The 26,714-nt window shown below is 39.3% G+C and overlaps 1 protein-coding gene across 1 annotated transcript in view; it reads right to left on the reverse strand.

Moving 5' to 3' along the window:
• Adamts19 (ADAM metallopeptidase with thrombospondin type 1 motif 19) overlaps positions 1–26,714 on the reverse strand; it is a 209,915-nt gene that overhangs the window by 46,215 nt on the left and 136,986 nt on the right. The window contains exons 15-17 of the mRNA XM_021634122.2: positions 22,380–22,500; positions 15,249–15,329; positions 1,261–1,418 (exon numbers count right to left, since the gene is read on the reverse strand). Of these exons, the coding sequence (XP_021489797.1) occupies positions 1,261–1,418; positions 15,249–15,329; positions 22,380–22,500 (360 nt within the window). The remainder of the gene's footprint in view (positions 1–1,260; positions 1,419–15,248; positions 15,330–22,379; positions 22,501–26,714) is intronic.

The following is a 26,714-nucleotide window of genomic DNA, read 5'->3' on the forward strand; positions in this document are numbered from 1 at the left end:
AGACCATATATATTTATGAACAAAGAAAGGTATTATTTATAATGGACAGAAAATACACGCACTGAACAGTTTTCCTTTTTTTCCCTGTTAAAGTGAATGAACTATCATTACATAAAGCCTGAAATTTTGAATTGTAGTTTCAGTGTCCTCAGCAGTGATATCAGATGGGAGCTGTGGGAAACATGTGGATCTCAGGTTCCGATCCAAACCAAGTGACTCAGAAGGTACATTTTAAAATGATCCCCACACAATGGGTCCATAAAAATAAGATGAGCAGTGAGCTATGCTATGATTTGAATCTCTGGATCCTAGAAGAAGCAACAGAGATGTTTATAGCTAAAGGCCAATTCAACTGCAGTAAAGATGTTAAATCATGTGGCATATGCCATTATTGACAAATGACTTCATTGTGTTAGAGTGGTTTTCTGTACATGGGTATACAGAAAGATACTGAGGTATTTGAATATTAGATTTCTTTTTGCCACTAGCATAGAAACTCATTCTGTCTGTTTCGTCACTCTTCTGGGTACTTTACCATCCTCTGCGTGCCTTGAACAACCCAGCAGCCAGGACACAATCCCACTGTTCTGTCCTTTCCCTTTCAGTCCTCTCAAGATGCACATCTAGTCTTTTGCTACATGATGAAGAACATGACATTTCCAAACAGTGCAGTGTTCATGCCATCTACAGTAATCCACTAACCTAGCGAGTCACAGTAAGGAGACTGAGAGCTCTCTTAAGATGTGCTTATGAACTCTCTCTTCTCACTGCTTTCTCAAAGGCACATTCTTCAGACACAGATGAGTCTCACTAAATGAATGATGACTTGCTGTAATTTCCATACCATAGCTCTGTCTTGCTGAATATCCATTCTGGTGTGCAGGGGGTGGGGATCTTATTCTTTGGTGTTATTCTATTTCCGCTATGAGTTTTTTAATTCCCTACATCTTGGTCCACTTTTAATAATTACTAATTTTACAAATCATGATTTAAAATGCCTACAAAATATCTCATCTCTTAGACAATTTTAACTGCTGTTCTGAAGTTCTGATTTTAAAAACAGATGGGGACAGGGAAAGGGGAAGAGAAAGAAAGAGGGAAAGACAGGGAGGGAGGGAGGAAAAGAATGAGAGGCACTGAGGGGAGGGAGGGAGAGTGAGGGGAGGGGAAGAGGGACAGAGGAAGGGGGAGAGAGAAGATCAGGAATTTCTTTGGCATGAGAGGCTGGTTTTGCAACACTATCCCATCTCTTCCTCTTACCAGGAGATGTAGAGGTGTGGTTGTGGGACCTTTGGCAGAGATCTTCTCCCACAGGCCTCGTCTTATGTAATGGACTGTAGTTCCAGCTAGATTGAAGGCTCCAGAATGTTCTATCTTCCAGTCACTGTTTATAGACTGTTTGCTGGCATCTCGAAGAGCTATAAATAGGTGAAATACATGAGTGTGAATCATGTAAGACTGAAGAGTATCCTTGACGTTACTTTGTTTTAAAAAAAAAAAATCAATGTGTCTTCAAACTCTGATACAAATCCTAAGTCACTGGCCTTGTTGCCACTGAAGTCAAAAGCATTTTTAGTATTTACTAGATAATTACAACTCCTTTAAAATTGTTCACCTGATAAGGTTTTCATCTTTCACCAAAAGTTATTTTGGTGCTTGTACTCCCATCAATAAAAGCAACAAGCATATGAAAATATTAAAATCTACTGTATCAATTTTCTCAACAAAAAAAGTTTTTATCATATACTAATGTCTAAAGGGAAGTTAAACAAGCATGCATATTCTTATTTTTATGAGAGCAATGTGTAATTATTTTTACTGAAAGCGAAATATATTAATCTAAAACATCTCAGAACATTGCCAGCATTGGTTACCACTAACAAATAGTTATGGCTTAGATAATGTTAAAACTTTTGGGAAAAAAACAACTAATGGTTTTGTTTATAAGGTTTAACATCTGCTTTAATTTTGTAAATTATGTTAAATATTTTGAGAAATATTTTTGTCTAGTGTTGCACATCGATCAATATTTCCCAGTTTCCATGCTTGTATCTCAGGTTACAATTATCAATTTACAGTTCCTGAAAATCTCTAATAACAATGTCTTAAAACCCCCTTGGGGTTAACAGAATATGATATTCAGACTCTACTCATGTTTTGGCTTTCAGCATTTCCTAGAAAATGGCATACACATGTACATGAAAATCCCAAAGTTTATTGGCTTAAGAGCCACTTCATTCAGAACCAGGAGTCTGTATGTATCATGTTTCTTGATTTTATTTTTTACCTCATTAACTTAAAAAATATTCTTTTGAAAACCTTGCTTCTGGCGATCTGCAGAAGTGCTCTGTTCACCAGCCAATGTATGGAGAATCAGTTTTGAAACTTTCGATGAGGATGGTGAAGAAAGCTGGTATAATCTCTCTGATTGCTTGGCTGTCTTCCCGAGGGTATTTACCAGAGCACAGGCAGAGGAGGCTTTGCACAGTGGAGAGGCACAGAGAATAGAGTTCACTATGGCTAAGATGGCTAGAATCTGTTTTACGGAGCTCTGGAGAACTGTGAGTTACAAGGAAAAAAATTTCCAAAACAATCAGAGCGAGCTTTTAACTTTATAGCTGAATATTCAGCTTCAAACAAATAGGGTGTGACTCCCAAAGGCTGGGAAATGAGCAGCCATTCTGGAAACTGCCCAGAAACTAAGGATTTAAAACTTTCTAAATGATGTTCTAGTTCAAGTAGGTATGGAGGAAAAAAAAATTCTAGGTAGTTCCAAGGTGAGTTGCTTATAGAGAACCTAAAAGGGCAGGTGGTCAAATTTGAAAAAAAAAAAAAAAAAAAGCAACAGACTTCACATTCACATTAAAGCAACCGGAGTCAATTCTAACAAAATTCTAAAAGTGTCTCAACACATGTAGCTGATCCAGAAGCAAATGAGCTTTTCAGCAAAATGAGATTTATACTCAGTAATAAAGAAAGTATGATACAGCCATTCATCCATGCTTTGTTATTCATGTTCACCATCCAGTTAAAAACCTGCTGGGATGAGGCCACCATAAAACTGACCTATAATAAATGGGGGATGGCGGAATCAGGAATAAAATGAGATTCAAGAAGAAGAATCTTGGAGATAGTGGAACTAGTAAATTAAGCCTTTAAACATGCACACACATTTAGAGGAAGCTATGTAATGTTGTAGAGCAATGAGAGTGGGGAAGACAAATCAAATGTCTTAGAACAGGAAAATATAATATACCAAATAAGTGAACTTAATGGATACACTTAAAACCATCCTAGACAAAGACACAATCATAGGAGGAATGAAGGCTCGGAGAAGAGAGACCTGATGAACAAAAACAGAGCAAGGTGGACCTGTGGGGACTGCTGTATGGATCAAACTGATGTGACTGGAATTCCAGAAAAGGGAACAAGGATATACAAAGTATTTGAAAGCACAGTACTTAAAAGTATTTTACGTTTCCTTAAAAAACAAACAAACAAACAAACAAACAAAACTCCAAATAGATAGTTCTTAAAAAGTACAAAGAACTCATTAGAAAGCACACACACATACACACACACACTTAACATGGTGATTGGGAGAACATAGTTTAGAGTGGTCAGGAAAAAATATCTGTTACTCCTGGGCATTTTTAAAAAATGTACAAAACTTGTTTAGTTCTCACCCCTCGGTAATGAAGCTTCTTTTTGCAGCAGATGGAGAGCATTACAGAAATCCAAAAGGGTCAAAATACAGAGAACAACTGACTGTCAGGTGCCCAACCCCAAGTGTTGTGTCTACAACACAGCGTGTAAACATAAAGTAGTTCAGGAACCTTCATGGAAGAAGGGGAGGAAGAGAAGCACTGTGTCTGACTTCTGGGAGATCGTGTTTTCTACATATGGCAGAAAAGCTGCAGCCATGAACTCTCAGCAATATGGCTGTCTAAATAAGACCTGGACACAGCTGGGATACAGAGTTAATACAATGTAACTGATAAAAAAAATAAAATTAAAAAAAAAAATAAAACCAAAACTTTTATCAGAAAAAAAAAAAAAAAAAAGACCTGGACAATGACAACACCAATTGAAACAGTGCAAAATTCCATGTCCAGATGAAGCGCTGCAGGCAAATAAAGGCTGCTGAGGGTGGAAGAATCGGTCTTCCCCAGGAATGAGCCCCTATAGGTTAGCCAGCCCTAACCACAGAGACATACAAGACTCAGCAGCTGCACACACACACACACACACACACACACACACACACACACACACACACACGTATGTAACAAAAATTAAAGAAGAGGTAAGAAACTTGAGAGGGGCCTAGAGCATGGGAGGAGTTGTGGGGGAAAGAGAGGGTGGAAATGGTATAAATACAATACTAGTGTGCAAAAATTTCAAAACGTGATATTAAAAATATAACATCAATTCATTACATTTTCATGTATCACTGGAAATAATGCAAGTCAAAGGAATTCAGCCAACTTTACATGGCTAGAGAATTTATGGATCTTAGAGCACATACAACTGTCTCTTTGCTAAACCAGTACAATCCCTAACTTCACTCTAAATATTTGTTCTTATACCTGCAGATAACTGTAGCTCTTATCCCTCATCAAATAAACCTCTCTTTGCAACAGATAGAAACCATCACAAAAACCATCATAATCAATCAAGATTCAGTGCTGTGAGCATACTTCCAACTGATAGGTCCACAACATAAAATCTCCACCTAAAGCTCAGAGATCATGGTGGAACAGGGGGCTGAAAGATTGTAAGAGCCAGAGGAACAGGGAATTTGGTGTGAGATTTTGTATCTAAGGAGTATCAAAAGCTCCACCCATGAAGTTTTACCAACACAACTCTCTAAACATGAACTGAGCAAGGATGAAGCCAATAGACATGCCAAAGTATTTGTGAATATCCACGAGGCCTCAACCTTACACAAAAACCTAGAAGCAAATAAACTTCTCAGAATGTGAGTGGCAGTCTTCTCCAGGGAAGAACACACCAATTTCTTATCCAATGCCAAATGGTCAAGCTGTGAAAACATACATAAAAGTAACATTCTATAAACTGAGAAGGTTATGTTTAGGAATATATATGTATATACATAAGCATACATGCACACAACAATAATTTATGAAAAAGAAGCCATGAATTTGAAAGAGAATGAGTGGTTTATGAAAGGGTTTGGATGGAGGAAAGGGAAAGGAAACCAATAATGCAATTACATTATGATAACAAAAATATTAATCAAAATTTGAAAAAAATGTTGACATGAGAGAAAGAAACTTTTTCAACGATTAAAAAGGAACACAATCAGGGCTGGAGAGACGGCTCAGAGGTTAAGAACAATGTCTGTTCTTCCAAAGGTCCTGAGTTCAATTCCCAGCAACCACATGGTGGTTCATAACCGTCTATAATGAGATCTGGTACCTTCTTCTGGCCTACAGGCAGAACACTGTATAAATAATAAATAAATCTAAAAAAAAAATCAACACAAACAAAACTAAGAACTTTATACTTAGTGAAAATATGTTCAGACACAAAGGTAAACCAAGTAAATTTTCAGAGAAAACCTTAGGAATTTATTGCCAACAGACTTGCTATCCAAAAGAAGCCAAAGTGTTCTTCATTCTGGCAGAACACAGACCAGGTGGGAGCGTGTGTATGAGAGAAGACAGCAGATATAAGTCTTGCTGTCTAAACGTATAAAGCATCCCTTAGAGATAAATTCAGTTAGTGAGAGAGTGATGGCTACAAGCAGGTGCTTGCAATGTCCTAGGGTGTTTAAAACACATTTACAAGTAAATTAAGGATATGAAAGTGGAAATAAAATGCATGATAGTAAAAGATCAGGCAAAGTGCACTCCTTAAGTACTTACATTGTGCATAAAAATGTAAAATAAAATTTGAAATGATACTACAATAAATTAAAATTTATACTGCAATAACCATTCTACAATTCACTGACAAAAAGAAGCTAAGTAACAGGGAGGGCACAAGGGAGGTGCATGAATCTCACTGAGAAGGGAAAACAGAAAAGACAGAGGAAGTGCTCGAAGAGAGGGAACAGGATAGGAGAGGGGATGGTGAGGAAAATGAGCATGAGGGTCTTATGTGGGGAGAGCCGGGGAGGAGAGCAGGTGGACAGAGGACATACAGAGAGGAAAGGAATCATGGCTTGGGCACTACTGAGGTAGGCTTCTGGGAGGTAGACTTCTGGGAGGATATGGGGTTGAGCCTAGCAGAGACTCCAAGAAGAGGGAGGGAACATCAACCCACCTACCAAAACATCAACCCAAAAGTTACCCTGCCAAGATGTACAAGGATAAAGATAGAGCAGAGATTGAGGGAATATACAAACAATGCCTGTCCAGCCAACCCCTAACACTATTAATGACACTTTGCTATGCTTGCAGACCAGAGCCTAGCCTTGCAGACCAGAGCATAGCATAGCTGTCCTTTGAGAGGTAAAACAGATGCTGAGACTCACAGCCAAAAACATTGGCCAGAGCACAAGGAACCTTGTAGAAGAGTGGAAAGAAGAAGGACCTGGAGGGAACAGTATCTCTACAAGAAAACCAACAGAGCCAACTAACCTGGGACCAGGGGAGCTTTTAGAGACTGAAACACCAACAAAGACCATGTATGGACTGGACCTAGGCCTCCTACACATATGTATAAGATGGACACTTTGGTCTTCATGTGGGTCTCCTAAGAAAGGGGAACAGGGACTGCCTCTGACAAGGACTCTGTTGTATGCTTTTTGAGCACTTCCCACTAATGGAGCTACCTTGACAGACCACCTTGGTACAGGATGCACCCAGTCCAGATATAACTTCTTGATGTGTTGGACAGGTAGGTGGGAGGGGCTCCCCTTTTCTGAGGGGAAGGGGAGGGGAATACAAGAAGGAGGGAAGGAGGGAAGGAGGATGGAACCAGGAGGAGAGAAGGGAAGGGGCTATGATTGGGGATGTAGAGTGACTAAATAAATACATATATACAGAAATAAGACTAGATTAATCAACAAAATACAAAACAATAGGTATATCTAATTATTCAAGTCTATGAGATAAAATGAAATACTAAAAACTTTCCTGCTCAATGGTAGCCAGACTGAAGAAGAAAATGTCTTGAAGAAGAGATGAGCAATTTGAAAACATCAGTGTGTCCATTATTATAGCAGGTTTAAAGGGACTGTGGACATTGGTTAAAATGTGGAGGGTTCGCATAGCTTATCAAGAATCATCATGACTCCTGGATCCTCTTCTTCTGTGTCCTGGCAAGGCTGCATCTCCAGGGGCAAGTGGTCAAAAAGCAGGTAATAGAGTTCATGACAGAGGCAGCCCCTGCTCCCCTTCCCTGGGAACCCACATGACAACTGAACGGCATGTCAACTACTTCTGAGCAGGGTTTCTAGGTCCTTTCCATGCATGGTCCTTGGTTGGTACAACAGTCTCTGTGGGACCCACTGGGCTCAGGGTTTTTAGCTTTGTTGGTCTCCTTGTGGGGCTCCTGTCCCTTCCATGTCCTTTTATCCCTACTCCCCTCTTCTTCCACAAGACTCCCTGCACTCTTTCCAAAGTTTGTCCGTGAGTCTCAGCATCTGTTTGAGCCCCTGGTGGGTGTGAGCTATGAGCAGATGGCAGATGAGGAGAACTCCCCCTTTCAGTGGACTAGAGAAAGGAGACAGGGGGAAGAAGGAAGGAGGGTGGGACTGGGAGGACTTGAGGGAGGGGGCTTCAGTCGGGATATATAATGAATACATTGTAAAAAAAATAAAAAAATAAAATAAAATTGCAAAAAAGAAGGTGGAGGATGTCAGGTTATAAAAACAAGAAAACCCTAATATTTTCAATTTATAAATGTGTGTCTTGGATGACACCTAAATGAACATCAGTACAAAGTCCCAATTTATTTCTAATATCAGAGATCAGACCTCTACTCTTGCCTGATGCATCTAAAACAAAAAGGGGGAATGCTGTGCCTTAAAGATGGAGCTGGTTTCCGCCTTCCACCTTCCCGATGGTGAGTGCTCTCTGTCACGAACAAGTCCACATTTGGCTAAGGCTGAGGATCTGGCTTGCTTCCATGTATGTGGACCTATCTGCATTGCCCACGTGGCACGCCTGGGTTGGCTACCCAGAGGCTATTTAAGATGTGGGCTGGCTTTCTCCAGGGTCAGATGATTGTTCAAGGTTCCTGAATAAACTGCATTGAAAAAAAAAATAAAGACCCATACTAAGAGGATGGAAAAATGAAGCAGGTAACACTAGTCATTCATAAAGTGCTTCGCTGGCTGTCTCTGTGCCAGGTAGCATGGACTTCGAAGAGTATTCCTGTCTTACAGTTACATAAATGCCTCTATCTTACAATTAATTTGAATATAAGATAATATATGGAAAGACAGATCAGTGGAGAAGAGCGCTTTCTGGACTAGCGTGAGAACATGTATTTGACTTCCCAGAGCCCATATACAAAGCAGGGGATTTGCTGATCATGCCTGTAACTCCAGCATTTGGAAGGTTGTATCCTGGGAACTTACTGGCCAGATAACTCAGCAAAAATGGTGAGTTTCTTGTTCATTGAGAGATCCCATCTGAAAGGAGTAAAGAAGAAGGGTGGGGGTGGAAGAGACAGCTAACATAATCCTCTGCATGCGTGTGCACACTTGTATGCACACACATATGCATGCACCGCTAACACGCACACACAGATTCTTAGACGGCTTGTAAAATTTATTAAGGTTATAGATCCATCTTAAACATATAACAAAGCATCAAAATGCATAGAGTAGCAACTGATCCAATTGCGAGAGGAAAAATACATTTTGGTACCTTTTTACTCCTCTTTCCCTAACTGATCAGACAAAAGGAATATATGTAAGCTTGTAGAAAAATTGAACTAGTGTGCTGAGAATGACAGTGAAGACCGTTGCTGGAAATTTCACAGTAACTCCTTCAGGTCGAAGGTGACAAACCAAGTCTCAGTTGACAGCTGACTGCATATGTTCTTTCACCCCAAGACTTTATTTACACTGGGAATGCCTAACAGAATATTTACGCAAGTACCTGAAAATATCTGTAAGTTGTGTATTCAAACATAAAACTCATAGATCCAAGCAGAAACCAACTATGAAAACAGCTTTAACTGAAAGTGCATTGTGAAACATGTCTAAAGTGGGTTCTGGGGCACAATCGTGGCTCTGAAATGTCACGAGAGGAAAGGAGGGAGCTAAAGTTACTCTCCTGGTTTTATCTGTGGCAGGAGAGCAATTAAAATCCAAAGCAAATGGAAGAAAGCGGCAAAGGAGAATTAAACAGAAATAAATTAGCAGTGGAGGCCACCAGTAACAGCAGTGGCTGGTTTTCTGGAGAGACTAAATGACTGATAAAATTTAAACTGATCAAGAAAACAAGGCACAATAGCAGTGATAGAAAAATAGAGTCCGAACACTGTCCTCGGTGATGGTGCAATAAGAAGCCATCAGAAACAGCTTTCAGCCAGCTAGTAAGAGATGACAAAGGAAACAGCTTATTCCCTGCAGAAAACGATTACGAAAACTGCATGAAAGAATACATGAAAACATACATTTTCACTTGTAATATCTATGTGAAAAGTTCTGTAAAAACAAAACACAGCACATATAAAGGAGTATCAGAGATTAAAAGGCCTTCCCACAAATAAGACTTCAATGGTTGAACATCAAAGTAGAACTGTTACTAATTTTAGACAAAAATAGCTCAGGCAAAAGAGGGAATACAAGGTTCTTCAAATACACTAAAAATGCTATTTGCCATATGTGCGTAATATATTTAAATGTGTTATTGTTTTATACTAATCAAGAATATTTATTTGACTTTTTAAATACAATTTTATATACTCTGAGAATAAGGGCTCTTTGAAGCCAAGTGAATTATTTTCTTTGAGATCAGAGCTCTTCTCTATACTTTCTTAATGGTTTCCTGAAATGATACATAAGCTTGTTATTTACGAAATTCTGTTGCTATTTTCTGTGTGTCACACAAGTTGTATATTGATTTGATCTTCTCTTATTCACTGTGGTGTCTGGCTCACGGCGTCCTTGTCCCTTCTATTTTCTGGGTTACTTTTAATACTCTATTTGTTAAATTCCCCAAGTCTTTTGAGATCTGGTTCAAAGGGCGTTGCTTATGGAAAGTGCTTCCCTTAGCATGTGTCAGTCATGTTACCACTGCGTTAAGACAAACGCCCCCGAGGGTTTGTGGCTTCGCAGTGAGATGATGGTGGTGCACATATGTGGGTTTGCTTTGCGTTGCAAATTCTCGGGAAAGCTGACTTTCCATGTGGGCCTTATGCTAACGGTACCTACACTCTCTCTGTTTCTCCTCTCTTGCATAAATTATATCCAGGCTGGTGTTGGTCCTTCAAGGGTCTGATGTGCCCTGAAGCCTGACTCCATGCTGTGACCTGCTCAGGCAGTAGGGCACTGTGAGGTAACTGGAGTTGGCTGAGGACAGTACTGCACAATTTTCGTAAACGGGATTAGCGTTCTGGTATGAGGCCTTGCGTCCTTTTCCTCTGCCATGGAAGGACACAGGGGTCAGGAATTCCCGGCTAATAAAAGCTCCTCATCACAATCCAGCCATACTGGTCTCCTGGGCTCAGAATTCCTGCCTTGAGCTCTGAGAAAAAAATTCTATGGTTTATAACTCTCTCAGCCCATGGTGCTTCGTTACATCATCTTGAGGTGATTAAATTAAGAGGCAAATATTAAAAGGGAGGCTTGTTTTATTTTTTTGCTCATTTCAAATATTTTAATGAGATTTTTGCCCTAGTGCCCTGTGTGTGTGTGTGTGTGTGAGAGAGAGAGAGAGAGAGAGAGAGAGAGAGAGAGAGAGAGAGAGAAATTTCAGACAGGGTAAGTTTGATTTGGTACTTTTGTAAGTTTTTTTTTCTAAAATTATTTTATAAATAAAAACATATGATTTATTCATTTTAGGCTAACTGGTATCATTAACAAAATAATGCTATAATCTTTGGAGAAGCCAATAGTTAGTGAATGTAATTAAAAGAAAGAAAGAAAGATAATGGAAAGGAAAATTGTATTGGGAAGTGATTAAATGTTTCCTATGTAAAAATATATAGTTTGATGTCAACAATTTAAATTGTTTAAGAATTATGTCAACCGAAGTTCTCTGTGAATACTTTCATCTCCTTTGAAGACTTCTTACAACTTCCTTCCTATTCCCAAAGGAGCCGTGTGGAGAGTGGTTTATGAATGCATGGATTTGTAGGTCCTTAGAATCAGGACTTAACAATATCTCACTCCTCCTTTTCCTCATGCATCACTCCTCACCAAAACCGAGAAGTCACTCTTGACTCTTTACTAGCTCTCAACAGACACATTTAACCTGTTTCAGTGTCTTTGGAAGCCTTCCTTCCCCACCCTCCCCCTCCATTGCTATTCTCCTGATGGGTTTATCCAGTTGGTCACTTTTCTTACATCCTACACTCTTACTCCTCACTTCTTTAGCAAGGAAGAGAACAGTAGGCAACTTGGGTTACATGGTAACACACAGTAAGCAATACTTACATAATACCTGGAATAACATCTGTGCTACTTAGAACAGACATTATTTTGAGAACTGACAATAATTAGGACTCGGCACCTCAGACAGGTGTAACACTCAGACTTAAATTGTGTGTTCTTATAACAACAGCAGCAGCAACAACAATAAAAATACTAGCAAAAAACTGGGAATGTGTGGATGTCTGTAGGAAGGAAGAACTGTGACAGTGATCACAGAACAACATACTTTACAAATTTACACGCCCTACTTTGTTTATACCAATCAGTTACCTAAGTACAAAAAAAAAAAAGGAGAAAAGAGATACTATGTGTGTAATATGTGTGCAGTTAAAGGAAAATGTGTTAAATTAGGATTTTCACTTTAAAAAATTCCAGTTGTTACATGAAAAGCATTTTTTTTTCTAAAGGTTTACTAAAAAGATTTAGGACAGGGACTGGAGAGATAGTTCCACAGTTAAACTCCACAGGAGTTTGCTTTTGAAGAAGTCCTTGGCTTGATTCCTAGGACCCACATCAATCATGTATATAACTCCATTTCCAAGGAATCTCATGCCCTCTTCTGAAGACAAGTGTACCAGGCACTCAAGAGGCACGTATACATCATACAGATTAAAACAAACAAACAAAAAAAACACATTAAAACACACACACATTCACACACAACTTAGCTTGGTCTATCTACGTTCAAAACAGAGATGCTGTAACTAGACACTCTGAATTTGAATTCAGTATCACAAATCAAAGGCTTGAGATACTGGATCAAAGGCTTGAGATATATATGTGTGTGTGTGTGTGTGTGTGTGTATACAAATTTTTATGTTATTTCTTTTGAAAATTTCAATTGGGAATTTTAAATTCTTATTTGAAGTGTCCAAGTCACCCAGGGGTTGAAAGCTTTACTTAACAGATTTGTGCTACTTGCTTTTCTATTAACAGCCATGAAACATCTACAGGCATGAAACACCTTTCCTTTATACAGTTCATTCAACATGTTGAGATTCTTTCATGTGAAGCATGCTTTATTTTGTCATTGTACAGAAGACAGTGAGCAAAACATCAGCAATTATGAGTGGAGCTGCACAAGGCAAATACATACGCAAATAAGGACACTTAGAAAGGGGTAAACTATAAGGAGAATAAAATGTAACGGGAAGTGGCATGATGGAGCTCCCAGGGCACATGGAAAACAATAGCTCCAAGCATGTGGTGGGATTGGCAAATGTATCAGATCAGGGAGATGAGGAAAGGCCAGGAGCAGGGAAGACACTTGATTCTGGCATAAACAGCTGATTAAAAATGAATGAATATGGATCTATTTTCATTTTTCTGCAAGAAAGACAGATGGGATGTGCATTGAACGTATGACAGGAGTCTACTGAGCGCATCTGAAAGACTCTAACTAGCAGTGTTTTCAAAGCAAAGACTCATGACCAAACCTTTGGCAGAGTACAGGGAATCATAAGAAAGAAGGGGAGTTAGTCTGATGGGGAAAGGATAGGAGCTCCACAAGGACCAAATATATCTGGGCACAGGGTCTTTTCTGAGACTGACATTCAACCAAGGACCACGTATGGACATAACCTAGAACCTCCACTCAGATGTAGCCTGTGGTAGCTCAGTAACCAATTGGTTTCCCAAAGTGAGGGGAACAGGGACTATTTCTAACAGGAACTCGATGACTGGCTCTTTGGTCTCCCCACCCCCGAAGGGAGGAGCAGTCCTGTTAGGCCACAGAGGAGGGCTTTGCAGCCAGTCCTGAAGATACCTGATAAAACAGGATCAGATGAATGGGGAGGAGGTCCCCCCCATCAGTGGACTTGGAAAGGGGCACGGTGGAGATGAGGGAGGGAGGGAGGGACTGGGAGGGAATGAGGGATCAGGACACGGCTGGGATACAGAGTTAATAAAATGTAACTGATAAAAAAAAAATAAAATAAAAAAAAAAGAGAAAAAAAAATGAATGAATAAGATAAGCTGAATAGATTCATCCCGTGTTCCTAAAACATAAACGTGATACAAAATTCCCCAGGTGATGAAACTAAGGATCTGCTCTCAGAAAGGTAGTGTACTCATCCCAGGCTGAAAAGCTTGCTAGCCCTTTTCACCTTGTGAAGAAACAAAATGTCTTCTACAAATCAGGACTGGGCCCTCAGGAAACAGCAAACCTCCCAGGACCTTGATCTTAAAGTACCCGGCTTGCCAAACTGAAAAATGAATTTATCTTATTTGTAGACCGCCCAGTCTCTTGGATTTTGTCATTGCAGCCTGAGAAGATGAAGGGAGCTGCCTTCTGTGGTGCCCAAAATTCTCCTGAATCACAGAGGAGGCCCTAAATGTAGTCACGCCTTTCTTTATGTGATTTAAACACTGCAGAAGCAGCAGCAGACCATGGGGGGGGGGGGGCGGGCAGCTGAGAAGTGACACTTCCACAAAGAAATGCTGCCTTCCTCCAAAAACTAAGAGAGAACTGAGTGGTGCTACCCCACGGTCTCCCAAAGACAATGAGTGTGCAAACACTTTAACTTAGCCCACTCAAACAAATTTTGGATTTCTGGATTCCAGAACTTAGAAGGATAGATTTGTTTTCTGTTGTTTTTACGTACCGAGTTTGTGTCAACTGTTACAAAATAGGGAAGTATCTTTATCATGAAAATAAGCACAGAACATATTTAGCTAGGGCGTAGAAATCAATTATCTTATTGTGATGATTTCCAGCAAATAAACATGAAACATATATAAGATTCTCTGGGGACAGAGCAAAGCCAAAAATAGAGAAGGGCTTAGGACAGAGTCCCAGCGCAAGAGGATATTTTGGATACTATGTCCAGGGTCCAGCAAAGGAGACCAGTGAAAGGGTACCAGTGAGAAAAAGAAGCTATGAACTAGAAGCCAAAAGATGAGAGAGTTTAAGAGAAAACAACTGCTACTTACATGTCAAATAATGTGACCATTGGGTTTATCACAAAAGGGGGTTGTTTTTAAAAGAGAATTTAAAGTGCAGTGTTTAAATTCTACTTTGTCCCCAGCCTGACTTCATCCTATCTGATTCCACTATCTGTGATACCTTTTTGCTATATTAAAAAGTTATCAATTGACCTAATTAAAATATCAAAATAGCCAACCTAATGTTTCCCACAAGCAATACCTAAATTTTAAAAAAATATTTTCTTCATAAGTAAGTTTTCCTGGAGTGAAGCAAGACAGACAAACTTAACACAAGGTCAAATCTGTTAACTATGCATGGCTTCTTTTGAGTGACAAGATTTCCTATTTCTAAAATAATCATTGCACAAAAAAATACCTGTGCATTCATATTCAGAATTATATGTATTTGCATATGCTTAATGGATATAATATATATGCATATATTTGGGATAAAACAGGACTAAGTCATTTAATGAGATTTTTGTCTATTGCAATTTTGTTTTGTTCTGTTTTGTTTTTATCATGAGCTAACATTTGGAAGTACTTTATTCTCTGAACCAAATAGCTTTTGCTCTTGGGAGTCCCTTGGAGAAAGGGAAACTCTTGCTTAATATTAGAAGTGATAATTGCTGGGGAGGTTCAAGCGTGAACCTAGAAACAGACTGTTCTCCTCCCCCGACATATAATCCCCAGAGTAGGCAGTTAGGCTCCTACTAAGCTCTGAGTCTGTAGCACCAGTTACCTAAATAGCTATGTGCCGGCTTTTCTTCCACAACTTTGATTCTTCTTGCTCCAGCAGGAATCACCAGCACTTCTACATAACCTGTAAGAGTCAGTAAAACATGCAGTGAATCCAGGTTCTTATGAAATCTCTTCTATTTGACTTGACAACCACTCACACCTTTAGTTACCTCCACCATGTTTTAAGGAAGAGAAAATGTTTTATTATAAAGCTGCCATGATTTCAGGTGAACTTTCTTAGAAAGACTGAGCACAGAGATCTACTGAGAAGGCAGGGAGGTGGCTGAAGTGCAGAAAGACTCTTGTGGAATGTATACAATTAACCTTTGTTCACTCAAATACTGATTTCTCTACCCTACCATCTGCTTTCAATCCCATTGCATTGTGATGCTTATAAGCATCACCTGTCTCAGGTTTGTGTAAACATGCTACCATTTGTTCTCTACATTGCCAATAAAAACAACCAGCCAATGCTGAGCAATGGAGAGAATAGGGTGGAACATCCCGTTCTGAAGGAGAGGAGAAAGAAGAGTGGGAGGGGAAATCCAAAAGGAGAGGATCAGGAAACATCAAGAGAAATGAACAGGACCTAAGATATGACTAAAAAGCAAGTATAATGTGGGAAATCTGAATGGGAGGAAGTTCTGCAGGCTTGGAGGTTTAGGATGGAGTAACTATTGCCCAGCATTGTGCTCTAGGTTAATTAAAAAAAAAAAAATCTGTCTCTGTGTGGTGATTTTGGAATATAGCTGGTTTAGGAATAACCACTGTTTAGCTAAAAGATAAATCAATATTAAATACTAATAAACACCAAGAAGTAGGGCTAAAAGAATGAAGGCTGGTTTTAGCTTACTAGTTGTTCTAAAATTAACGTTCCTCTTTTAACATTTTGTGAAAATTCACGTATTTGGCTAACACCTGATTTGAGGCTTTAAAAAGACAAAGAGATAATTTCAACACTTTCTCCTGTCTCTTAATTATTGTAATTTTAAAAATATTTAGGTGAGCAGCATAATGTACAATCCATTTAGTGGCAAAGATAAAATAAAGACAAGAGGTGCATATGTGTGTGTGTGCACACACACCTTTGTGCAAAGGTCAGAGGCTGAACTCACTTGTCTTTCTCAGACACTCTTCACCTTATTGTTTTGAGATGGGGTCAGTCATCAAACTTGGAGTTGACAGATCTCCAGATTGGCTGGTCAGCAAGCTCCAGGGATCCTCCTGTCTCCATCTCCCCCACACTGTGATTACAAGTGCTCAAGGACTTGACTGTTTTATTTGTTCGCTTACATACACACTAGGGATCTGAATACCCCTCATGCTTATATATTAAGCACTTTACTAACTGAGACATCACCCCAGCCCCTGGGCATATGCTTTTTAAAGTCAAAACTTCCATTCAAGACACTGCTTATCTAATTACTCACTGAATTAGCCATTTTCAGTACCATCTAATTCCTTGCAGCAGTTCCAAATGGAAAGCACTGGCACTATGTCACAAAAACAAAACAGCAATGGAAACAGACATGTGGCTGGTGGGTATTTGTGCATAGGAAGAAGGTAGGATGGCAGTTATGTAGACAGGAGTTAAGTAAATTGTAAAATTATGTTACGTTTTATGGTTAATTCTCTGTTCGATAACAAAAACTGGAGTTTTTAAAGCCACTCCCCCTTTTTTGATCATAACACTGCTTAGCAATTCACTGTTATTCTTTCTATAAAAGTGTGCATATATGACTCGCATCTGAAAATGCTAATATCAGTCAGAGCGGAGAACCAACCATACAAGTCAAGGGAACTTTTTCCTCAAAGGACAGATAAGTAAAAAAAGATTCATATTCTGTATGTAAAGAAGAGTGTGAGATAAGCAGCGAGGTTAGTAGCCCATTCGATGATGCAAATCTGATGGGATAAGAAGATGGAAAAGCTCAATCTATGGTGGAGAGGTTAAGTAAGTACCCAAGGAAATAAACTGATCACTGTTCTGCTAAAATCGTGACGGACTCTGGTTTGCAGAGGTTTCAGCCAGCAGCAAATGCAGGAAAAACAGAAATGCATTCATGCACAGCAGTGATTGGAGACAAAGGTGAACATCAGGAAAGGTCAAGGCCAACAAAGAAAATCTAGAAGATGCTGTTGTGAGAAAAAAATATTTCTGAAGTTGTAGATGAGTGACACTTTGGAAACAACAGGCAGGTGGGAATAATGGCATCATCAATCACACAAGGAAATCAAGAGAGAATGACGACGCAATTTGGAGAAAATTCGCTAAGTTCAGCAAGTTCTATGTAACAGAAATTTACAATATTCCAGTACAAATACTCAGTAAAAACTCCAGGAAAGTTTAGGTTGTTATTGAAGATGACCTTGAACATGAACCAATATATTCAATGAGTCAAATTACCCATGGAGAAAACTGAAAGGGAAGAGAAGTCAGTAAATGAACTTGGTGACAGAGTTTTAAGAATACAAGTCTGAGAAGAAATATTCTTGAGAAGGAAATGATCTGTGATGTCAGGGTCTCCCACATATGAGATGGTGGCCAACCATGTTTAGAGCTATAAATACGAAAAATGAACGCAAAGACCCCAGTAAGGATCACTGTAAATCTCTCTGCAAACCAATTTAGTAAAGTATAAATAACATATTAAATTTAAGAATTCAATTAAAGCAGATGCTGAGCCTGATGGCCAACTGTTGATCAGAGTGAATGGAATTTTATGTAAGAAGCTGGAAAGGACAGGGTCTCCACAAGGAGAGCAACAGAACAAGGAAATTTGAACACAGGGAACTTCCCAGAGACTCATACTCCAACCAAGGACTATTCATAGAGATAACCCAGAACCCCTGCACAGATGTAGCCCAGGGCAGTTCAGAGTCCAAGTGGGTTACCTAGTAATGGGAAGAGGGACTGCCTCTGACATAATCTGATTGGCCTGCTCTTTGATCACCTCCCCCTGAGGAGGGAGCAGCCTTACCAGGCCACAGTAGAGGACAATGCAGCCACTTTTGATGAGAACTGATAGACTAAGATCAGAAAGGAGAGGAGAACCTCCCCTATCAGTGGACTTGGGGAGTGGCATGCATGCAGAAAGGGGAGGAAGGGTGGGATCGGCAGGGGAGGAGGAAGGGGCTTATGGGGGAATACAAAATGAATAAAGTTATAAATAATAAATAAAAAAAAGAATTCAATTGATAAAATGTAGAAAAATCTGAAGTTGTGTAACCCAACTCTTGCTTAATTTTAACCATAAACAGAATTATATGGTAAATCAGAGCAAAAACTGCGTCTAAAATCATGGCTGTATATTGAAAAATCCTCAACTGGATTGGCCAGTTATCCTGAGTCCCGAGGAGAGGGGGAGAAAAATGTTAAAGATAAGGACATATGAAGACAAAACACCATTGGCGGGGGTACTTAGTGGTAGTACATTTGGCACAACTGAGAATGTATATTTCTTAAAGGGAATGCAAGGACAGTTAAGGCCTACATTAGAAGATGGACAAGAGGCCACTGACTCCAAAGCTAGAAACCTAATTCTTTCATTGGACAGTGGGCTTTGCTCATAGAAGCCTTGTATTATGTCCCCAGAGACTGCATTCTTAGCATCTAAAATGTGACTTGCAGTCACCATCTTCATGGCGCTGGCAACAGAGAGGCAGGTTGCATATATTTTTTATTTTCATTTTTTATATTAATTACAGTTTATTCACTTTGTATACCAGCTGTAGCCCCTTCCCTTATTCCCTCCCAATCTCATCCTCCCTCCCTTATCTCCTCCCATGCCTCTCTCCAAGTCCACTGGTAGGGGATGTCCTCCTCGCTTCCATCTGACTCTAGCTTATCAGGTCTCATCAGGACTGGCTGCATTGTCTTCCTCTGTGGCCTGGTAAGGCTGCTCCCCACTCAGGGGGAAATGATCAAAGAGCCAGCCACTGAGTTCATATCAGAGACAGCCCCTGTCCCCCTGCATATGTTTAAGAGGTTCTGTATTCTAATCAAAATTATTTAGATAAATTGCTGTGTTTAGTCATTGTGATAATGAACAAGGCACATTTAAAAAAAAATCATCCTTATTTTGAATTTTAGGTTGTAGAGTTTGAGATTATGGGTAGTCAACAGACCATTTATATACAAATATTCAGTACATTAAACAACTCTGAATTTTGGAACATGTTAAGTCCCCTAATTTTTAGGCAAGGGCCATCCAACCTGCATTTCATTGTCACAATCTGTGTTGTGTTACTATCCATGCCCTGCCATGACACACAGTTCTTATCCTATAAAATAAAATAGAAGAGACTATGCATGACTCTTCAGATCCTGTAGGAATCAACCAAACAGTTAAAAACTCTAGGAGCACACTTTCCTATTTCAATCCATTATGTTCGTTTTCTTATACAAAGAGTCACACATTTGGCATCAATTTTCTTCTCATTGTTTACTGGGTGTACACCGCTTCTCAACAGGCCAAACATGCAAGTTACCATTCGTTCCTCTAAGAAGCTATTACTTGGTAGGGCGAGTCACAATGAAAGGTGTAGTAAATGTAGTGAGGGAAAGATACTACTTCTTAAGTTCATTTTCTAGCTCCAACAGAAATGATTTAGCAAACACTACATAGAGCCAGGGGACTAACCATGCCCACATGTGTCTGCACACCTCTTACTCATGCAGTATCTACAGTGTGTAGGTCTTCCTGGGTAAAGAGCCTGCAAATCCCTAAAGAAATTCCAGAAGTCCATAAACTGTAGGGATAAAGAAGTCTCGAGAGAAATGAAGACAGCATTCCAAAGTCACAGGTAGATGGAGCTCCTGACAGCATTAAGACCCCACACAGCTTTTCAAAAACCATAATGCTTCAGTACTTTTTTTTTTAATGCTTCAATAGTAATTAAAGAAATGGATGGTAACAGATTGCTCATGATGGTTGCAACTGAGAATGGGGGTGGTGAACAGAAATAGCCATCACTGTTTTCCTCCTTGAGTTTGAAATGTAACTGAGAAAAGGAACCCAAATGTAAAGTCCCGACTGTTTAGAACTATACACCACATGATAAGCCATGACGAGCATCTCTCTGAGCTACACCACATGATAAATATGGAGAATATTGTGGAAGGAGCCATAAAGGATAGAAGACAAGGCCTTTTCAGAGATCACTGGAGAGGTAACATTTTTAACATGAGGGCTGTGTAGAAATCCATCTAGCAAACCTAAGGGCAGCTGATATTTGCTAAAATGTGCTGCTGTAAGAAACAGCCAGCTAAACAACTACTAGGCTTTAATTCAGAGAAGGAAGGGATTTACTTGGGAGGTGACCCTGGGGAGCCTACAAGGACAACATCATGCAGGGATATTGCTAATTTAGGTAGCCATGGTTTATTAAAACATATTTTTAACATGGCATCCAATCTAAAAGGGTTTGAGAACAAACAGCAGGGAAAACCTATCTACATAAGAGCAGTCGAAATGAAAAGTGTACAGTGCTCAGTGTGCTTTAGTGATCTCCTGAGGATGGGTCATGTGTATCAACCATGCAAATGTCCTTTCAAAGCATAGTACTGTGGTATTTCCTTGGTCTTTCAGCTCATGTTTGAATTTCTATACATAAAAGCTTCTCTTGTCACAACCATGGAAATGAGGCAGGGGTGGGCAGCTTATTACAATGACATGTTTAAACAGAAGGTCTAAAAATCTGTTTCAGCTAAGTGCATCTTGGCTTTCCTAAATGAGTGTTGGCATATTCAAGCTGTTTATCTCTTATTCTATTAGGGCAAAGCAAAAGAAGTAAACAAGTTCATTTAACCTCACAATGATTCATCTCACTTTCCTTTTAGAACAAGTCACTTAAATTGACTTCAGTTTTATTGGTTGTCCAATATTAATCAATTGTGCTTCAAATATAAGTAATTTATATTTTATCATTGGAATTATTTTAATTTTTTGAAATAGAGAAGTTAATTAAATGTTAATGCAGTCCTACAAATGATGGTGTGAAAATAGTCATAAATGGGAGCTGGAGAGATGATTCAGAACTTACGAGCATTTGCTGCTTTTTCAGAGGACCCAAGTTGGATCCCAACAACCATGTCAGACAGCAGACAACTACCTGTAACTCGAGCTACAGTAACCAAGAACCTTCTTCTAGCCTCTATGGGTACCTGTACATATGTGCCATACAATCATACACAGAGATGCATACACACACCTAAATAAATAATAAAATACATCTTTTAAAAAGAAAGTCATAAATGATGGGCCAATAGATAACATGTGCAGGAAAGGTGTTGATGAATCACAGAAAATATTTGCTTTTTCCCCAGTAAGCTTGAGAACCTGACATGTACTGATAGATGTGTGTCTGTGCCTATATGTATGTATGTAAAGCATGTAAATTTATGTTTATTTATATATATGCATGTAAACCTATGTAGTGTATACATATGTGTATCTATGAAATTCTTATGGGTCATTATAATTCAGTGCAAATGCTAACTTCTGTGGTAAGGAACTTTACACTCACACTACATAGATCATTTATATTCACTCTGCCCTCACATCCTGACTGGCATTTGCAGATGAGGATAAAAGAGGGGAGGGGACTCCTGCTATTAATGTACTTGGAAATTTCCCTGTGTTCTGCCACCCCTGCTCTGCTTTTCACCACACGGTACTATTTCAGATGTCTGCTTTCAAAATAATTCCCTTGAAATTTAGTAAAAGCTTTAACAAAAAGGAAATAGAAAGCTAAAACCCTAAAGATTAATACTGTCAATGGTTGCTTCAAGCTGTTGCAAATCACTATTTTTTGTTAGACATGCCTTTTTATTCGCTAAAAAGCACTTTAGAAGCCTGTTAACATAAGCAGATGCAAATTAGATTACTCCTGTCGTGCTGTAACTTCTAGAATGCGCAACACATGACTTCATGTTTTCTTTATTGGAAAATAGGCTCGTTCAAGTTTCTGGCTCATATCACATACATTGTACGTCACCACTAAAATTATTGAAAACCCGCTAAAAATATCTTCAATAGATTGAGAACTGTGATCTCTAAATCTAATTTAATCTACTTCTTATCCACAAAGACACTACGTTTATTGAGTATGAAAAAGAAAGAAAAGTTACCTGCCCCTCTGGTGTGATTAAAATCGCCTTTAATGACTTTGCATGATTTTCCGTTGCCATTGCATACGCCACAATGATCTTCCCTGGCCAGAGACCCCAATAAGCCATCACAACCAACTTTCTGTAAGAAAAGAAGGGCAGATATCAAGTCGAAGCGTTCTCCAGGGCCTGCAGACCCATCTTCAAAGGACCATCACACCTCTGTGCACCTCCCCCAGGAAGCAAGCTCCACACCACTGTCTGAGGACTGGGGGTATCATGCGCTTCCCTTGGTTAGTGACTCTCCACCCTGCCACTAAAGCAGCACTAGAGGACCAGTCCTAGAGTCCCACACAGCTTTTATGAGTAACATCACCTGCTGACACCTGGCCCCACCTGGTCAAAAATCCAACACAACTGAATTAAAGCCAACAGAGATTCAAATGTCCACTCTGTCAAAGTTGGGATAGCAATAGAAAAAGACATTACCAATGAGGTAACTTCAGGTACCAAGATCCCATAACAAAATTACAAAGACAAATACCCAAGCAAGTATATTTACTCCAAAAATGAGCACTCCAACATTAATGTTCCCTGAGAAGAGCAGCTGACATGGCACACAACACAATTATTTCAAAACAGCAGATACATTTGAATATGTTCAAAAATGCAGAGAGGCTGTGGATAAATGCCAGAATAAAGACCATGGAAACAAAAATATCAAATAAAAAAGGAGGAAAACTATTCAGTACATGAAAATACAATTTAATAAAGGAATAGAGATAGAGTAAAGCCCAAATGAAATAAAACTTTGAATAAAAATTTCAGTAAGCCTAATTAAAAACTCAAAAGAAAGTCATACAATAGGATGAATCAAGTGGGAGAGAGAATATTGGGGGTTGAAGACAGAGAAGAGGAAATGGATCACTTGATCAAAGAAAACAATAAATCCAAAAACATCCAGGAACAGAGCGTGAGTTAACTATGGGACACTAAGAATCATCAGCATATAAAAAGGAGACAGAACCCTGGTCAAGGGCCCAGAAACTATTTTCAACAAAATCATAGGAGAAAATTTCCCAGTCTAAAGAAAGAGATGCCTACCAACCCAACGTGGAAGAAGCACACAGAACCCCAAATAGACTGGACCAGAAAAGAAAGTCCCCATGTCATAGAGGAATCAAAACATTGAATGGACACAACAAAGGCAGGATCTTGAATGCTGCAGAAAAGGCCAAGTCATAGATAAAGGCAGGCTGAACAGAGAAACAACAAGTTTTCATTAGAGATTTACAAACAAACAAACAAACAAAAACAATAAAACAAGTCCTTAAAGATTCCAGATTCCAGGACAGACTACTATGGCCACACTATATGTGAAGAAAATTTTTTTTTGTGGTAAAGGCAGGTCAAAAGAATGCATGACAACAAATCCTGCCCTACAGAGGAAACGAGAAAGAATACTTTGGACTGAAGAAAGGTATACAAAAATGACATCCTGAAATTCACAGGAAAGTGGATGACACTAAAAAAGTCATCCTGAGTGAGGTAACCCAGACCCAGAAGCTATTCACTGGTAATTGGATATTAGCCACTAAGTAAATTATAACCAACCTACAAATCTGCAGACCTAGAGAGTTTAAATAAAAAGAAGGGACCTAAGGGGGATACATGGATTTACCTGGTAGGAGCGAATAGAATAGATTTTAAGGGTGGACTGGGAAAAGGTAGGCACAGAAGGAGAGGGAGATAGGGTAGAGGGAGAGAATGGGGAGAGAGACAAATGGAATTAAGGGGCATTCGAGGAATAATATGAAAACATAGTGCAGAATATACTTTCTCAAATATATGAAAGTGACCCTAGTGAGGTCTCCTAATAATAGGGAATATGGAATCTCAAATAGTCATCACTTGTCACCAAATGAGACTTCCAGTAGCTGGACTGGGTTGAATTCATTTGATTGTTGGGCAATGGATCTCATGGAAATCCACAAATGACCTAGGCTGTTGCTAAGATGAAGTGTTGCTCTCTGCAAACTGACCATGGGACTCCACTGTTGAAGACAGAACACATACAACTCATTGATCATGGAGACATTGAGCTGGTGCCTATATGGAGCCTTCTCCCTTATGGTCTAGTGCCTTTGGTGGAAGAAGGTATTCTGAAGGCTACCAAAAGATGTAAACACCAACCCATCCACAAAACCACTGACCTACAATCTGTCCTGCCTGCAAAATATTCTAGGGCAATGGTGGCACAGAACTTGTGGGAGTAGCCAAAAAATGCCCGATTTGACTTAAGACACAATCAACACTGCTTAGATACCAACAATCAGATAACCAAACCCAGAGACCTAACACTTCTGGTCAGAAATTTTAAAAAGGAAATATAAAATGACTCCTAGTGATATTCTGCTATGCTCATACGTCACTGCCTTCTCTAGGTATCATCAGAGAGGCCTCTTCTGGCAGCAGGTGGGAAGAGATAGAGACCCAGAGCCATACTATGTGGAGAGAGTGTCTAAATGGGAGATCTCCATCAAATCCATCTCCTCAGAGCTCAGAAAACACTGTAGAAGAGAAGGAGGAGAGAGTGTAAGAGCTACAGAGGATGGAGGACACCAGAACATGACCCTCTAAATCAACTAAGCAAGACACATTTTGAACTCACTGAGACCGAAGCAGCAAGCACAGAGCTTACGTGGGTTTGTGCCAGGTACTCTGCATATATATTATAGCTTTTATCTTAGTATTTTTATGGGACTCCTGACTGAGAATGAGTGAGCCTCTGACTTTTGTACCTGTTCTTGGGACTCTTTTCCTCCTGTTGGGCTTCTCTGTCCAATTTTGATATAACTGTTTTTGCTTTATCTTACTGTATTTTTGTCATGTTTGATTGTTATTGCTTAGAAGCCTGTTCTTTTCTAACGAGAGAAAGGGAGTAAACCCTGAGGGGGAGAGAAGGTAGGGAAGGCCTGGGAAGAGCAGAGGGAAGAGAAACTGTAATAGAATATACTGTACGAGAAAAGAATCTTAAATAAAAGAAAGAAAAAGAGTCATCACTTTGCTATTACTAAGAACCACACTCATCAAGAAAGATAAAAAACACCTTAGAGTAAAATGATGGACAAGGCTTCTCTAAAATATTGAACCAGGAAACAAGAAGTACTTTCCATTCTAATGCCCAACAAAGTAGACTTTGAAACTAAACTAATCAAAAGTGGTGAAGTGGGTCACTTCATACTGATCAAAGGGACAATCCATGAAGACATTATAGATGTTCAAGGACCAAGCTTTATAAAGCACATTCTTCTGAAAGTCATGCAACAGATTAACCGTAACACATTAATATTAGGAAACTTCAACACTCTACATACTCCAGAGGACAAATCATCTGGAGTGGAGGATGCATAGAAAAGTAGCAGAGATAGGTGATATCATAGATCAAATGGGTCTAATAAATATCTACAGCACAGTCCATCCAAATACTTAGAGAACACATGGTTATCTCAGTAGCCAATGGAAACTTCAACAAAGTAGATGTATGCTGGGATATAAAAACCTTAGCCAGATTAACAAAAACCTCCATAAACCTCCATTCCATAAAGCTGAAACATATAAAGAAATGGACAGATTTTTTTAGTGCTTCTGACATGCCGAAGTAATCCAGGAAGACATAAATATTTAAATAAATCTATCATGAATAACAAGATTGAGTCCGCAATAAAAATCCTCCAAACTCAAACCAATCCAGGCGTAGGTGGATTTATTGCAGAGTTCTACCAGACCTTTAAGGAAGAACTAAAGCTGATGTTTCCCAAACTGTTCCATAAAATAGAAGAGTGAAGACTGCTTCCAAATTCTTTCTACAAAGCCAGCATTACACTAACTCCTAAAACTCCTACCATTGATAAACATGCTCAGGAAAGCAGCAAGATGAAAAATTAGACACAAAAATAAGCACCCTTCTACAAACTCCTCAAACAATGTCTCAGAATAAATCTAACCAGGGAAGTGAAAGATCTATGAAATGAAAACTTTAGGCCTATGAAGAAAGAAACTGACACACATACCAACAATACACATCATGAATGGCTAGGATCAAGATTGTGACAACGGCCACAACACCAAAAGCAATCTATAGATACAGTGCAATCGCCATCAAAATTCCAATGCAATTGTTCACACAAATTAAAAACACAATCTTAGCAAGGCGTGGTGACATATGCCTGTAATCCCAGCACTCAGGGAGGCAGAGGCAAAAGCATTGCTGTGAATTCGAGGCCAACCTGGTCTACAGAGTGAGTCTAGGACAGCCAAGGCTACAGAGAGAAATCCTATCTCAAAACAAACAAA

This window comes from Meriones unguiculatus, chromosome 2 (genome assembly GCF_030254825.1).
Source record: "Meriones unguiculatus strain TT.TT164.6M chromosome 2, Bangor_MerUng_6.1, whole genome shotgun sequence".
In the NCBI taxonomy this organism is placed as follows: Eukaryota; Metazoa; Chordata; class Mammalia; order Rodentia; family Muridae; genus Meriones; species Meriones unguiculatus.